This window comes from Epargyreus clarus, unplaced genomic scaffold (genome assembly GCF_041222505.1).
Source record: "Epargyreus clarus isolate Ecla_fem2 unplaced genomic scaffold, WU_Ecla_fem_2.2 ptg000034l, whole genome shotgun sequence".
Taxonomy (NCBI): domain Eukaryota; kingdom Metazoa; phylum Arthropoda; class Insecta; order Lepidoptera; family Hesperiidae; genus Epargyreus; species Epargyreus clarus.
In genome coordinates, this window is record NW_027332239.1 from 13,219,003 (window position 1) to 13,236,663 (window position 17,661).

The window sequence follows — 17,661 nt, forward strand, 5'->3', positions numbered from 1 at the left end:
GGATATCTGTAATAAACCTTTGAAAAGATTGCCACAAATGCGCCGCTGTCTGAGCACTATGCTGGAATGCCTCGGAAAAGTATGTCTCCCTTACCCGCTCCCTTCAAACCAGAACACATCAGCGCTTAACGCTACAATTATTAGGCAGAAATAGATGTGGAGGGAGTGCCTCTCGAATTGAATCACAAAGGGTTGTATCACCTTCAATTTACCACCCAAATACATATTATTGCGACTCTTGAGGGCTAAGTCAGTCCCTGCATTAAGTCAGCTGGCAACTACGGCTTCCACAGAAACGCAGAGTTACCGTTACTAGCACGAAATATTTAACTAAACTATTTTAGTTTAACACTTTGTCTATGGACAAAACAGCTTCGCGGGTTAATCCTCTTGTGATATTACAATACCCTCGGATACAGATACAAAACAGCCTCCGACATTCTTTATTAGCCCCTCAGCGATCGTGGGACCAGGTGAGATATTTACAGTGCTTTATAGTCTTGGTATTTGACTTAAAATTCGGGGAATCGTCCAATAAATTATATGGATTTTGATTAATCGAATAGAGATTTATTTTTGATTAGGATTATTTTTTCCAGTATTTTATCTATTACTAAAAGTTACATTTACTAATTCCCACGATTAATTTAAAGAAATGTAAAAGTAGATAGATAAGATTTTAAAATATTATTTTCTTCTGAAACACTGCAGTTCATATAACGGTAGTCGTTTTAAATAATAAATAGATATGTTAATTTGCATTTATAATTTTATAAGTAATCTTAAAGGTGATCTGTGGGTGAATGCTGCATCCACACTTGGCATATTCATAACTCTACTTGTATCTATCTCTGTTATCCGATAAATACGTAATGTTATCGATCTATTTTGTCTCTACAAAGATAATATTAGAATAGGATATTAGACCTAGTCAAAGAGAACTATTATTTATTAGATTGATTATTATTATTTATTAGATTAAAAATTTCAGACAGGCAGTTAGATGAAATGGAAAAGGTGCTTACGTAGACTCGCATTATATGTTTGTAAAGTTTATTTACAATTTTAGTCTTTATTTCTATCTTTAATGCTCCTTAAAATAACATAAATTACTTAATAAAAAATAGCGTAATATTACACATATAGATTTGTGTAATAGGAATAGGAAACCCTCTAAATAATAGCTATAACTATACAAGTATCAAAATTAGTAAACCCACGTAGCGTCCGGTCATCAGAAGATGGATAGAGCACCTGTTCGCGGCGCCTTCGGCTACGTTCGGGCGGCGTCGGGCAACTTCGTGTGCTCGTATCGAAATACCTACATTTAATATCTTTAAGATCAGATCACTGTAATTGAACTCTTTGAACGAGTGATTTCTGGAATGTTTTTAATATTAATATTTTAAATATTTTTTGGAAGTCGTAAGTTAAGAAGAAAGGAGAAGGAAAATGTTTGTAAACTACACATCACTACAACGACATATAAGGTTAGTCATCATCAACCTATTACTGTCCCACTACTGGGCACGGGTCTCCTCTCAGAATGAAAAGGTTTAGGGGGTAGTCCACCGCGCTGGACAAGTACGTATTGGTGGACTTCACATACCTTTGAAAACTTTTTTTAAAGGTTTCTCAGGTATTCAGGTTTCCCGATGTTTCCCTTCACCGTTGAAGCAAGTGATAATTATTTTCTAATACGGACATACATTTAAAAAATCCGAGGTGATTTGATCCTGCCTGGGACTTGATCCTCGGACCCCTCGATCAAGAGGCTGAGTTTCTTAACCACTATGCTATAAGGTAAGTAATTTGTAGTATCAAAAGAACATATTACTTTTTTTTTAATCGATGGTTATTGGTTGTATGAGATGTTTAACAAATTCAGTCCAGGAGAGAGAAGTTAAGAGTGTCTTTCTATGAATTTAAAGTAATCACCACCACGCATAGACTTTCTTTAGATCAAACTGTGTAGCATGCAGTCCTTCTGATGGTACATCACCACTACTGCTACTGGTAACCACACTACTTCCAATAGAACAAGGGTTGCTAAGTAACATATGTACTAGGTTACCTCATATGTAAGTCAGCCAACAGCCATAATCTTCCAACGAAACGAACAAAAACGAAACCATTCACACTACAAATAAGAAAAAATAAATAATTATAGTTTCCGATATCGAATGATTATTGATTATTTAAATATATATCATTTAATTATCAATTATTTTTAAAGACGTAAGAAGAATATTTGCAAATTCCAAATTTAAAACAAAGTCACCCTGAACTCTAAAGTCAGAACCAATTAAACTAACTTCTAACTATTCTTCTGTCTGTTTAATAAAATATCTGCATTTAAAAATAAATTGGACAGACAAAGAATTCCTGACCGTGCTGCAACGTTGACACCGAAATATATGTCAACCGTGTATACAGGTTGATTTAAAATGAACTAAAGTAAATTAATGCAATCCAGCTGTTGTTTTGTCCATTAAAGTTTCAAATTTGACAATTGTTGCTTACTAGAAATAGATTGACCTTCAATAAGGGCCATATAACACCAAATGTTAATGGGTGAAGTATATTCGATATTATATGGCAAACTAGCTAAATCTATATTTTCAGGAGACATAAACTCTACATAGTTTTTATTTGTGCAAATCACTTGTATTAATTTGGAGGTCATTATTTAAATGCCTTAATGATTAATTATATTCAATCTTAATTAATTGCAACTAAGGAATATTAAAAAAATGTTATTTAATTTATTTATTTATAATATTTATTATTAATCTTATAAGGAACATAAATTTAAAATTAAAAAGTTGGTAATGAAACTATCAGTTCACTCAGATACGTACATTATATACTCGACCTTAATAAAGCTTTTTGTACAAATTGAAATAAGTTCACATATTATTATGTGCATAAAATCAAATTAGTATTTATATATTTAGATAACCGTTTAATTGCTATTTAAATACAGAGAAACAGGATCACGCTGTAGCAACTAACCCTTTCTTCGCTCGTCTTTTTTTATTATTTATTCCTTTTTTGAATCAATCCTTTTTCTTTTTGGTGGCCATTAGGTTTTTTGTTCGTGCGGCTATCTGCGTTTTTGTGGAGATCCCAAATTAATATAATGTTTTTTGTGGGATGCTATCGAAACAGGTTCGAATCCGGCGGTGGGAAAGGTCTAATGAAAGTGTTTTTTTCGTTCCTCGATAGTTTTAGATCGAACTTTCGATTTCGACGGACACATTTTACGATTTGGGACGTGTTGCCTATTTGTTTCTGGTTTTTCTACTTTCGATTTACCCAATTCTATTCTATCGTCATATAACCCTTCAATGCTCTATGTGTCTATAAATAAAAAGTTTATTTTAGGAAAGTCTGTCAAGTTTGTTTATAACCGAACATATACACCTTCAATTGGTCATATTTCTGGCTGAAATGATTTGTAGACTTTTAGTAGACGTATATGATATTCTTACAATATTTTCCATCACCGTTTAAGAATTAAAAACATTTTGAATATGTTATTTAAAAATTTGCATGGCCTTTTATAACTTACTATCTTTCATCATCGATATCTATTATGAGGCGGACTCTTATACAATTGACGTAAATACTTGTTTCTACTCTTATACTTTTGCTTCTCATTCCATCTAGTATAGAACATATCCTAAAAGATAAAGTTTCTTTCCCTAACCTCTTTGACAAAATCCTGCACACCGAGGCAATACACACAATATTGGATAATACTGGTCGGAACCCTTACCAGGAGTTTTTACGTTTCGACAAATATGACTGTTTTGGCATTTGTTTACGTATGGGCCAATACGATTTCCTTGTTCTGACACAATCCGCTAGGGGCGCTGATTGGGATTTGTATGGGCAAATACGTAAACAAATACCAAAACAGTCATATTTGTCGAAACGTAAAAACTCCTGGTAAGCGTACTGTCTACAAAACACACACATACTTACACACACATAAACCTGTCTGTCTGACAGCCCTGCTAATTAATGACAGTCTACTAACAGGTGGTCTTCCTTCCTGCAACAATTAATACATAATTTTATATCATAAATAGTACTATAATAAAATTAGTGTATTATTTAAAATTGACTATAATATACTCAAGGGTAGCAAGTAATTTTAGGAATATATAAATGGAAAACGAATTTCACGAATTTAATATGTTACTAAAGATAAAACTACATAAAAGTATCTAAGTAGCACTTTTTATAAACTTTGAAATTGGTAGAACCCTTCGTGGATCGACTGTACCACCACTACTTCTATTTCTGCCTAATAACACTAATGTTTAGAGCTGCTGTGTGGTTTGAAAGGTGGTTTGTAAGGAGATATTCAAATCCAAGGCGTTCCAACTTGGCCCTCAGGGTGGCAATTCATATGGTTGACCTCAGGTTAGACTCTTTATCTGGGGTTGATGGCACTGATCATTAATTTCTAAAACTCACATAATTGAAAAATCAGCATACCTGGTAATCGAACCTAGGAACACCCGATTTAGAGGTAGAGTTTCTTACTAGGCTATCAATACAGTCACTACTGTATATTCGTGGCATAGTTGTTTGTTACCTCCATAATATACAGAAAAGTGAAGTTACTTTAACAGATGAAGGTGGGACATCCCTCTGTGGTTCGACTCCTGCGGCACCATCGCCACACCTATTTTGTGCTTATTAACAGAAATGTTAAACACTGCTGTGTTCTGGTGTGGTAAGGGAGATATAATTTTCCGAGGCATTCCCGCTTACTATGCGCGGGAGCGGCGCATTTATGATCTCAGATAGGAATCTAACCTTATTTAAGATTGATTATAGATGTCCATGAGCGGCAGTAGCCAAGTGGCTACGGATGGTAAGTACCATCAGATGGACTGCATGCTCGTCGCTTCTCTATAAGAGTATATGAAAATAAAATAAATAATAAAAAAACACGTAGGTGTTCCAAGTTACCCACTTCCAAACTTGGTACCTTCCGCGAACCAGCGCCAGTGCAGGTTACGCTGAAGTGGACACACTGCCCCATTGTAGCCGAATCAAGATACATCTCGTTTTTAAACCGCGATCCTTTATCCGCGGATCTCGCCGAAATGCCAGACACAACGCATAAATCCTTATTTAAATATACCCAACAACTATTAAAGGCATTTCGACTCAAATAACAACACTAAACCAAACGAAATTAACACGTAAACGTAGGGTTTCAAAGCTTAAATTTAAATGCTTGTAGTCTCCTAAACGCGAAATGAAAACAGACCTAACTTTTCGAAATGTTTGTCAAAAATAAACTAGATGGTGTTGTACATAGAGTCGGGAATGCAATAGAGCGATTTCAAAGGGTTTTTATAGTAATAAATAAAGGAATATCGAAGTTGGCTGTGTCAACAACGCGTTGCATTCTTGTGCACAACACACGTGTGTGTGTGTGTGTGGACGCAAATACTTATTGGTAAATGTTGACTCGGGAACAGAGTTGCAACATGGAGAGGAGTTAGTTGTAAAAAATGTTTTGCCAGCAGAAATAGAAAAAAACTTGCGATAATTTTATAATATGAAGTAGCTAACGTATTACATCTGATGGAAAGTAGACATTTCCATGGACATCGGTGGTAAACATTAGAACAGTATTCATGATAAGTCGGGTTATCCTAAAAAGTTTTCAAAATGTTTTCCTTTGCTATTATAGGAAGTAATAATTAAAGCTCGACTTGGCGGGGCACTACCGTGCCCCCAAATTGTAATACTTGTTAGGTGATTATTCCTAAAAGACTATCTTATTTACCACCAGTAATTAAATACTCTTATTAACATAAAACAATTAAGAAATGTATTGTAATGAAAATATACCCTTACATACTTATGTATAATACATAATTTCTGGGATTCGAACCTCGGACAAACTGAGAGGCAGAATATCAACTTCGACTGTACCAGTACTTATCTACTTATCCGACTTTACACTTTTATAACCATAATATTACAATAATTCTAAAATTTAACTAATGGCATGGAAACTAACTTATTAGTACTAAATCATCTCCACAGCACCGCTGTTCTCGTTCCCTTGACCTTGAAGCGGCCCCGTTCCCGCGAATCAGCCTGTGGCGGGATGCTGCGCTCTGCAGCATTATGCTTATTTCGGTACCATTTAGACAAGAAAACTTCAATAAAAAACTTGTTCTAACTAGGAAAGTGCGTAAACAGCTAAAAATACTGTCTCTAATCATAACTAAAACACTCCCTATGAAGTTATCTTTTAAACAGATATTATTTTATCAAAATCGGTTCATCCGTTTAGGAGCTACAAAATCAGGATGTAACAGACATACACAAATAGATTCTTTTTCATAATATAGGAGTAGCAGACGAGCATGTAGTCCACCTGATGGTAAGTGGCTACTGCCACAACCAAACCAAACCAAAACACAGCAGCGCTTAACACTGCTGTTATGAGATAGAAATAGGTGTGGCGTTGGTGCCGCAGGAGTCGAACCACAAAGGGTTCTACCACCTTCAAGAAGATACACAGACATCCATGCTTAATTTATAATAACCCTCTCTTTTTGCGTCAGGGGTTGAAACCTGATGGTAAGATCATTGCTGTCCATGGACATCTATCATGAATCCCGGATAGGACAATCGATCTATCTGGGAGTCTCTACCTTACTACTAACCCAATATAACGTTAGAATCTTGCCTGACGTCGGCCACAGAAGCGTCGCTAGCCCTGAAGACTAAGTTGGAACACCTCAGATAAGTAGGAGGATCCCTGTGTCCCTTACCACATCCAGACCACCACCACGCTAGCTAAATACGTATTAGTAAATTTCACACACCTTTGAAATCTTTTTATATAACTCTACCATATAGGTTTACTTACGATGTTTTCCTTCACCGATAAGACAAGTAATAATCTACACTAATATTATAAAGAGGAAAACTTTGTTTGTTTGTTTGATTGTAATGAATAGGCTCAAAAATTACTGGACCGAATTTAAAAATTCTTTCACCATTCGAAAGCTACATTACGAGTAACATATGCTATATTTTATATGAAATATATTTGATAAATAGATTTTGAGGCGGTACACGAACCTCGGACCCCCTGTCTGAAAAGCCGACTTTGAAACTATCACTACTCATAAATAAATTTTATTGCCACCTGTTATAAAACTTATAAATATTTTTATTAGCATAAAAACAGAGTAATTAAATATGAAACTACTTAAAGTATTCTTATCACAAATAAACAAGCAAGGCTACTGCCCTTTGCCATTTAAAAACCAATAAAATGTGGATCATACCCACATTTATTACCAGTTTTCCGTGCGTGTGCCGCGTAGGGTTTTTTTATTCTGAGCGGGATCCCTAAGTATTTTCGGGGGGGGGAAATATTATGTTTTCTTTTTGGGAATCTCTACAGCTGTTTAAGATTGCAACGTTAAGGAAAACGCACACTTATAGTTATAAAAATAAAGAGATAACTATTTCAGGGATATATATATATATTAGGTAATTATTAAATTATGTTTTGGATTTATGTAGAAAATTTATATTATAAAAGAATAAGACAACAAAGTTCAGTAACTTTTTGTCTTTTGTAGCTCAACCACTCCCTATTTTAGTACACCTTTGTAAGGATATGAATAAAAAAAATACGCGAATGTCTACTTTATGATGTAAATATTTATTATGATAATTTCTTCCTCAATTTTTTAATGATAACTATGTTCGAATTTCGATAACTGGGCGAACACTACATCATAGGCACCTAAAAATGCTGGTTATTTTAAGGTGACAAGTATATTCGTATGTATATGTATAACATATTTACTTTATACAAACCAGTTGCGCCTGCGCAGGTTTACTACAACGCTACGAACGCATAGAGCCTTTTTCTTTGTCCAGCCACCGTGGATAATAAGTCAGCGTAAATCAATACATAATCATAAAGAAAATCATCTATAGTTTTACGCAGCTTCGCCGTGGACCGATCGCGAGCCCTTCAAAATTAACCGGTTCTTATTATCTATCCCTTTCACTCTCATAGAATCAGAAGTCATTCTTTCCCACTCTGCCCTTCGGACATTTTTTCATCTCACTCTCACCAGTGGTCGAGCTACCACTTTCCCTTTTCAAAGGACGAAGACACTAAATACTCCGTCCTTGTCGCTCGTTCGGTGTTTATCTGCCGTCTCTGTCCCCAGGAGTCAGGACTTGGCCTTGAGACTCAGATGCAGAGTCTGGTCAGAGCTATTTTTACTTTTTACTCCGAACGATGACTAAATGCGTTAAGGAGCCAGTGGCGAGTTCAGTTTGTGGCTACGTCGTTATGTTGGCATGTTCGAAAGTTATCGTGCTGTTACATATAGGGTTTTAGGGTATATAGGGTATTCAAGGGTTCTTAAGGATCTTTCCTAAACTTTATAGAGAGACGAGCTTTTGCCCGCGGCTTCGCTCGCGTTATGACGTAATATTTTCATCCCCTATTTATCCCCTTGGGGGTAGAATTGATCAAAATCCTTTCTAAGCGGATGCCTACGTCATAACATCTACCTGCATGCCAAATTTCAGCCCGATCCATCCAGTGGTTTGGGCTGTGCGTTGATAGATCACTACGTCAGCCAGTCACCTTTGAGTTATATATATTTAGATTTTCGCCTATATTTTACAGTTCTCTCCATCAGTACTGCCCATCGCGTTATCCCGACACCGATTTTTAATTGGCTTTAAATAAAAGCTACGAAAACCCTAGTGGTACAAAATTCGGCTTCAAACTCTTAATATTCGGGGGCTAAACTCTAGGCATCACTGATTTTCGAATTCATTTAATAGGTACCTATCTAAGGACAAAATAGGTATCTAAGGACTAAATTGGAATTCTCCTATTAATTTAATTGTTTAATCCATAAATTAGTAAAGATTACTCACTCCTAACAAGAAAATGTACCCAGTTTTGAGAATTGAAATAGTTGCGTAAAAAAGTTTTTCCACGTCTCCGTGCTAAAATGTCCCTAAAATATTTGAAATAATTATTTATTTATTATGTAAATTACGCAGTATAAGTTATTTATTCGTAATTTTTCCCTAAAAATTATTTGTCAAGAATTCAAAAAAGAACTTACTATAATAAGCCATTTGCGGCTTCATTCAATTTCAAGGCGGCGAAGTATCTTTACTAATCTATGATTTAATCACACTATTTAAATTAAAATAGCCCTGAAGTCACAATCATGACGCAGAGAGAAGTGCATCATTGGTACCGTGGTAGTTTAACTACAAACTCTACCTTTAATATCCGAATTTATTACCGACAATTGATCATTGCTGCGGTGACTTCTTCACTACAAACGGACTTCATACTTGACTCAAAACATACTTAATTTTAACTAACTACTATGGCACACTAAGAAGTACAAATAAATCGTTAACTCAATATAAATCAAGCAGAAAACCTAGATATAAAATACTATATTAAAACTAGCTGACCCGGCAAACGTTGTGGTGCCATATAAATAAAAAAATGTTTACCGTACCGTGTGTCACTTAGGGGTATGAAAAATAGATAGTAGCCGATTCTCAGACCTACTGAATATGCATATAAAATTTGGTTAAAATCGTTAAAGCCGTTTTGAAGGAGTACGGTAACTAACACTGTGACACGAGAATTTTATATATAAGATAATAATAGCAAATAAATAAATACTTATTATAATGATGTAGGTAGTCATTTATATGGGAAGTAGGACCTGCAATATGCCGGTTAGATGAGCACTGTAGTTGAAAGGTGGTTAAACTATGGTTTAAATACAGAACTAGAACCATTACGTTTTTCCATCAAGTTACCATCAGCTTACCTAATTGTAAGTGGCTACTGCCATCATTGAACATCTATAATCAATCCCGAATAGGATTTGAGTTTTATTTAAGGTCAGCCCTAGTTACGTTTCTGTCCCTTGGGGTATATTCCTCGGACTAAGTTGGAATGCCTCATGAAGTCTTTTACTATAACATACAAACTAGAACACAGCAGCTCCGCATTGCTGTTATAGGGCAAAATAGGTGTGGCGGTGGTGTCTTCCCAGTCGAACTACAAAGATGTCTAGTTGTGGTTGAACGTAGAACTGAAATGGTACATGTATTAAAACTGTCATGTAATCACAATTTTCTGGATAACTTCCGTAAATAATTTTTAATTTATCCCAATATTGCCTATGAAACATCGAAATCGATTTTCTAATATACAGAAATTGTCAAATGTCGATCTTGGATTAAACATCGGATTACCGATTTTCACCAACTTTTATATGCATATTCAGTAGGTTTGAGAATCGGCTACAATCTATTTTTCATACCCCTAAATGATAAGGGTTGTTCACCCTTAACATTTTTTTATTTATATGGCAAGACAACGTTTGCCGGGTCAGCTAGTAATATTTAAATTACTCATTTTATGTAACATTTAAAAGTATACATGCGTGGAAACAATAAACTCCTCAAAATTTGATCAGCTATTTTCATGAGAGATTCGAAAAAACTCAAAAAGCTTACCCATATTTACACTTATAATAAACGTAAATAAAATTAGAAAGTAGACAATGTTAGTAGTACGTATAAAAGTTAAATAGTACTCGTCTTCACAGATTTAAAAGTTTCAAAAAAGTTGAAACAAAAAACCGATACAAAATCAGTCCAGTGGCTCGAGACACGTCACTGCTACGAACAGTTCAACAAAAGATATAACGTAATACGTCTTTAATTACCATCACATTATTTAGGGTTCCGTAGTGAAATGTGTTGAACCGTGGCAAGTGGGGAAAAACAAAGAAAGAAGAAAAGTCAAGATTTTTTTATAAAATTGAAATAACATACCATTTAGTCAAAGAGTAAGCACCTGATGGTATGTGTTCACTGCCACTTTATATAGAACCATAATCCTTCAAACTAACCACAGATGTGGAGATTGTGAGATGTGTGAGATTGCCACTCCTGAGGAAAGATAGATGCCTCATAATGTAAGTCAGTCAGAATCTACCCTTGCAGCGATACACAAGAACTATTTTGCGATGGTCGATCGTACTCCGCGGTCGAATCATACTGGCTCTACCAACTTTCTAATCAAGTTTTATAAAAGGAATAGAAAACTATTAACAATATTATAAAATACTGAAATAATAAGAAATATAATGGAAATATAAAAAACTTATCCAATCAAAAATATTAAGGTTTATAAAAATATTATTGACAGCATATAATTACCAATGTGAATAAAATGAATTAAATTATGAAATAAATAGCTTAACACTATCCCGCAGCGAAACAAGAATAAATTTATATTAAAAAGTTGACAAAGAAGCTTTTTTGTGATGTTATTTGTTTTTCGCAGTTTTCTCAGAAAACCGTTTCATTTAATACCCATATCATGCACAAAAAATAATTGGTTCTCCATCGGGGCGTCCGCCACATTTGATTTAGAATGGCGTCATTAAGTTTGTCTTCTTTTGTCATCTAAACCAAACGTATATGCAAAAATTCAGATCCATCGGTTAACTGGTTTAAATTCAGTTTCAAGATATAACCCTCACATACATACGAATTAAGAAAGTAACTCAAATGAAAACTTATAACAAAGCGAGAATAAACCAAAATAGTAAATAAATTCCTAAGAAAAAATCTACGGAACTTTTTCCTCCAAGTTCGACTCACACATCTCGATTAAACTGTTTCGAGGTCAATGGCACGCAAAAGAGCGAGTGACTACCCGCACGATAATTATATTCGCATTACTGTTTGCTGAAAACATTCCGAGCACCGAGCGATCTTGCGAGCTAGACTATAGGTATTACACGTTAGGGTTATAGCAGACGTGCTACAGCGCGATCGACGGTTAAGCTGCTTTTTAACCGACTTCAAAAAAGGAGATTCTGTATTCGACAACTATGTATTTATGTCTTATCCTATCTCGTCCGTTATTTTCTTGCGCTATTATAATTCTAATCTTTTCCTTACCACAAACAAGCAGAAAACAGCAGCGCTTAACACTGATGTAGTAAGTCAGAAACACAGGTAACAGTGGTGCCTACGGAGTAGAACCACGAAGGGTTCTCGTACCATTTTCATAGAAAGACACTACACATATTCTATATTTAATTTCACAGAACAATAACTATAAAAAAGAGGATTGATTTTTAACCGACTTCAAAAAAGAAGGTTTTGTTTCTACTGATATGCATGTATATTTGTATATCCGCTATTTTCTCAACTACTCATCTAATTTGGATGGGGTTTTGATTATTTGGTAGTAGAATTCTTTGTCTTTAGTCCGAAGTCCATCTTTTTCTGCTTTATAACAGCAATGTTAAGCGATGTTGTGTTTGAAGGGTGTGATAGGCACATGCTCTTTGCGCTGCTGTGTTACGTTTTGAAAGGTAAGGGATACATATTTATCCGAGACGTTTCAACATAGTTCTCAGGGGTAACAACGCATCTGTAGCCGACCTCAGGCTTAATATTATCTGGGGTTGTCTATCAGCGATCATAGATGTCTATCGGCATTTACTATGGTATGGATTGCGAGCTCGTTTTCTACTTCTATATTATAAAAAGCTGCATGCGACGATCAAACGTTACAATCTGCACACTTTTAAGCACCAGTCGCGACTTTGATGCAGTAACTAAACTTGAAATAAACGCTAAAACGCAAATCGGCGATGCTAAAAGTAGCATGTCTGCTAGAGCCGTTAGACGATGTAAAATTAGACCTGATGTCATATAGGGCCTACGCCCTATAATGTTTAGAATAAAATTCTATCCAAATTGGTCTAGTAGTTTTTGAGAAACAGAACAAAATTTTTTGAGGTCGGTTAAAAATCAGTCATCTTCTGTGAGATACATGTGTCTATGGAAATGGTAGAACCCTTTATAGTTCGACTCCGAAGACACCACTGCTACTTGTGTTTCTGACCTATTACAGCGGAGTGCTGCTGTGTTCTGGTAAAAAAAGTAGTTTAGTTTTGAAGGTGGTAGAACCCTTTGTGGTTCGACTCCGGCGGCACCAGCTTAGTCCTCAGGGGTAGCGGCGCATCTGTGGGCGACCTCAGGTAGGAATATCTAATCCTATCTAGGGTTGATTACAGATGTCCATGGGCGGCAGTAGCCGCTTACCATCAGGTGGACTGCATGCTCGTCTGCTACTCCTAAATTATAAAAAAAAAGTTAGTCACGCTTGTATTTGCATTATGCGCCCACGCCGTGAATTTTCATCCAATTCAAAACTAAAATGGTCACTGCTAATAACCTAGGTTACCTATCGTTATCTTTTAGTAAATCGATAATTAAACACACGTGAATAGATTAAGTATCTTTATTACAGGATCCCATTTTTAAATATTTTATTAATAGCAATGCTGGAGAAAGAAAATTCCGTGGTGGTGCCACCGCAGAAAAACCACGAAGGGCTGTACATACAAAGTTAGTTTCAGAAGAAAGTTCAATAGCGCGGCATAATTACAGGCTGGATACGAACTGGACCCCACAAAACGAGCGCGCGACCTTGCCGTGAAAAATAAAAAAAACCAGCTCCTGACCTACATACGACGACTCATGCGGTAAAAACGAATAAAATAACTAAAATAATAAGACTAAATAATAATAAAAAAGCGAACGCGAGTCGAAAATAAAAATAATAATCACAAGATTACGGTTACGGAGCTCGTAGCGGCCGCGTTTTTCATTCACGCTTCGGTAGGATAGTTCTCTTTTTAAACGAGACACGGTACGTGCCGCGAACTGCTCAACTTGTTCCTTTTCTTTCATTCTTTTATTTCCATCTTTCTTTTTTAATCATTTCTCGAATATGGAGCGTCGTTTTTATCGTTTTCCCGGCTTCGGGTCGTTCCATTCATGGACGGGTTTGAGACTCAGTGGGTTTTTGTTTTGGAACAATTACGTCCCGTACGGTTTGCGGTATGTTTATGTTTTTTGCGTTACGTAAGCGGAGTTATGAGGCAGGAATGATGAGCCGCGATCGCTTGATCGGCCCGTTTTTGGACGCGGACCGCGAACCGAATTGGAATGGTCAAGTGAGTTTGTCCGGAATTCTGGATAAGATCGTCGTGAGTTGTAAGACTTGATAAAAGGATTTAAAAGTTTGGTATTTTAATACCATTGGCATAATATTAATTTATTACCTAGTATAATGTACAAAATGCATTTTTGAAAATATTTTTAGATTATTTTACAATGCTAATATGTTTGAAACGAGCTACCATTTTTTTACTTTATCTAGAAATTGTATTATTTCTAGGTGTCTTACGTCATGTTATTTCCTTGTAAATATAATGATAACAACACGGCGTATTTTTTTTTTCCAAACACGCCTACAGAAGTAGAAACCTATAATTTCAAAAACAGTTTTTCCTCTTTACAGACATAAGTATGATATACGACTCTTCTCTTAATCGTGAGGTCCGAGTGTCGAATCCTAGCCACGCACATTTGATTTTATAAAATTATGGGCGTATGAAAAACTAATTATCTCATGATTTAACAGTGAAGGAAAACATTGCGAGAAAACTTACACACCTCAGAGTTCTTAAAAATGTCCTCAACGATGTGTAAAGTCTACCACATCGCACTCGGCCAGCGCAGTGGACTACCGTTCTCATTTCGCGACATTTCGTGCCCAGCAGTGGGACAGTACAGTACGTATAGAATACAGAAAATAAGTAAATGAGATCCTTTAAATCGGTTCAAACAAATTTCTTCCCGTTTCCGAGTGGCTGGCTCACCGCAGAGTTAGAAAGTGTTAGACCTCTCGCCAATAATAGCCGATGTCTTTTTACTCTATTTGTTCGGTCGTCGTTTTGTAGCTCCTCGGCTCCAGTTTAACACTTGTCGCTCGCGTGGCGCCTTCGTATAGTGCGGTTTGTATGTATTGGTGTATCGATTAGAGATGCAACGGATATCCGGTTGCTATCCGGTATCCGGCCTATCCGGCCATTATTTTACTATCCGGCCGAATACCGGATAGTTACACACTATCCGGCCGGATACCGAATAGTGATTCTGTTTGGTATTTAACTTTGAAAAATGGTTAGTATACAAGAAAACAACAACAAATTATCAATATTTGTTTATTACCTTTAACGTACAATTTAAACTTATCAAAAAGCCTCATTTAAAATAGTTAAGATTGTTAAGGAATCCTATGATCAGCATTAGTATCCATTCAACCAATCGTAGCGTATCGTATGTTAATTCTTAATCAAATAAAATAAGTGTTACCAAATAAATAAAAAGAGAGTTTAATATTCATAATTAACTAACGGCAAATTGTGGTGAATAAAAACGAGATTCTCTGCATTTTTGGGTAACAGACGATTCCTCCTATTTTCATAAACAAGTCCTACCTCTGAAAAAAGTCTTTCGCTATAAACACTGCTACATGGTGAGGACAGATATATTTGGGCAAATTTTATCAATATTGGGAATTGATTGGCGTTTGCTGCCCACCATTCATAAGGGTCACTCTGTCGATCAACTCGGACCATTTTTAAGTAAAAGTCAAGCTCGTTGGCTATAGCACTATTTGTCGTATCTTCGGTTTGACTATTATCTTTAGCGACTTCGTTAAAGCAATCCCAAAATGTTTCATGAACAACAGTTGCGCCATTGCCTGCCCTTCTTTTCATTGGAGGCGAATCACTTTCACTACTATTTGAATCCTCTTCGCTACAACTCATTTTTAGGCCCTCCAGAAGCAGCTTTTGTCTAGCTGTTTGTATTATCCCAAAAAAACTGGTTTTGAATCTGGGTTCCAATAAAGTAGCCAGGAAATATTTTGGATCTTCATCAAGATGTTGAAAACGTTGCTCTATTTCAGTTTTCAGAGACATCAATACATGCAACAAATTCGGTACTTTCCGCGCAGTTTCTTCTTTTTGAAGGTACCTCATGAATGTAGCCACGTGTGGTATGACTTCGGAAATGCATGACAAACCTGAGCTGGTAATTTTCGTTATTTCCTCGAAAGGTTTAAGAAGGCTGATACATTGCTCCATTAAATTCCACTGATGAGGAGTCAAGTTACTAAGTTTATCGTGGTCGGCAATATATAAAGAAACAGCCCGTTTCTGCTCTAATAAACGCTCCTGTAAATAGTAGGTGGAGTTCCAACTGTACTGACATCTTGCACCAACTGATGTTCCGGTAAATTCAGCTCCTTTTGAATGGCCTTCAGTTTTTCTTGCGCTAGTCCTGAGTGATTGAAATGGGTAACAATACGCCTAGAAGCAGCTAACATCTCCATTAAATCAGGCTGATATTTAAGTGATTCAGTGATGACTCTTTGGAGCGAGTGAATAAAGCAGCGAGCAGAATCATATTCAGCCACCCGAACTCCTTTTACCATATTAGCCCCACTATCGTGCACAACAATGTGTATTTTATTCAGAGGAATGTTCCAGCGCGCGGCAATAACGTGCAATTCGTTCGCTATATTCTCCCCGGTATGAGACCCTGAAAAGGGTTTGATTGCCAATACGCCATGTTCCAGTTTGAAATCAGGAGATATCCAGTGGGCTGTAAAACTTAAAAAGCTTTCATTATTGTGGTCGCAAGTCCATATATCTGACGTAACAGACACCACGGCAGCTTTTGAAATATTTTCCATAATTTTTTTATTGATTCGGTCATAAATGTCGGGTATTATTTTTTCAGTCATAAACGTACGACTGGGGATCTTGTACCGAGGAACTGCTTTATGCATAAGCCTGTTGAAACCAACTCTGTCCACCATTGATAGTGGTTCATTATCTAACGCAATCATTTCACCAATTAAATAATGATATTCCTTAGATTTTGAGTCATTAATACCCCAATACTGTTTTCTTTCTACTGTCTCTGCCAAAGTTAATTGTTTATGTGAAGCCGGCTGAGCGGGAGCGCTCGTACTTGCAAATGAACTCGTAGAAGGAAAAGTTCTGCTTCCGCCGCATGAAGTTGAAGATGGACCACCGTAAATTTCGGAGAATTCGTCGGGATGCTTGCTTTGCAAATGGTTTTTCATAAAGGAAGTCCCTGCCTTCTTCCCTTCGCCACCACGAGATAATTTTAATTTGCAAATTAAACACACTACGTACTTTGCATCGTCTTTTTCTATTTCAAAATAGTTCCACAACGGAGATCGTTTATTTGCCATTATTTTAAACAAATAAAATAAACACAAAATGAAGTACAAGTTCACAATTACGTATACACTACTATACACATTAAACACAAAAAAAAACTTATATATTCAGCAAAATAGGCGGGCGCACGTGTACTGCATACGAAATAGTTCCGTACACTGAACTAATAAAACTCGTTTCTTGCCTCGGTCCGCGCGAACGTAACAGGTTGAAACCTGCTCGAAGTGCCCGCCGCCAAACTAAAATGTAGGTATCGTTTGGCCGGCCGAATATTCGGCGGCCGGATACCGGATATTCGGCCGGTGATCAGGCCGAATATCCGGTATCTGGTATCCGGCTAAACAACTATCCGTTGCATCTCTAGTATCGATATATCGATTTACGCTACTCGAAATTACGCTACTCTAATTTACGTTTCTGCATTTTACGCTACTCC

At 36.3% G+C, this 17,661-nt stretch overlaps 1 protein-coding gene across 1 annotated transcript; it reads right to left on the minus strand.

The window, feature by feature from the left end:
- Positions 1-16,174: 16,174 nt before the first annotated feature.
- On the minus strand, positions 16,175-17,236 carry LOC140756180 (zinc finger BED domain-containing protein 4-like). Its single transcript, XM_073091618.1, has one exon. The coding sequence runs from the start codon at positions 17,234-17,236 to the stop codon at positions 16,175-16,177; it is 1,062 nt and encodes a 353-aa protein (XP_072947719.1).
- Between the last annotated feature and the right edge of the window lie 425 nt (positions 17,237-17,661).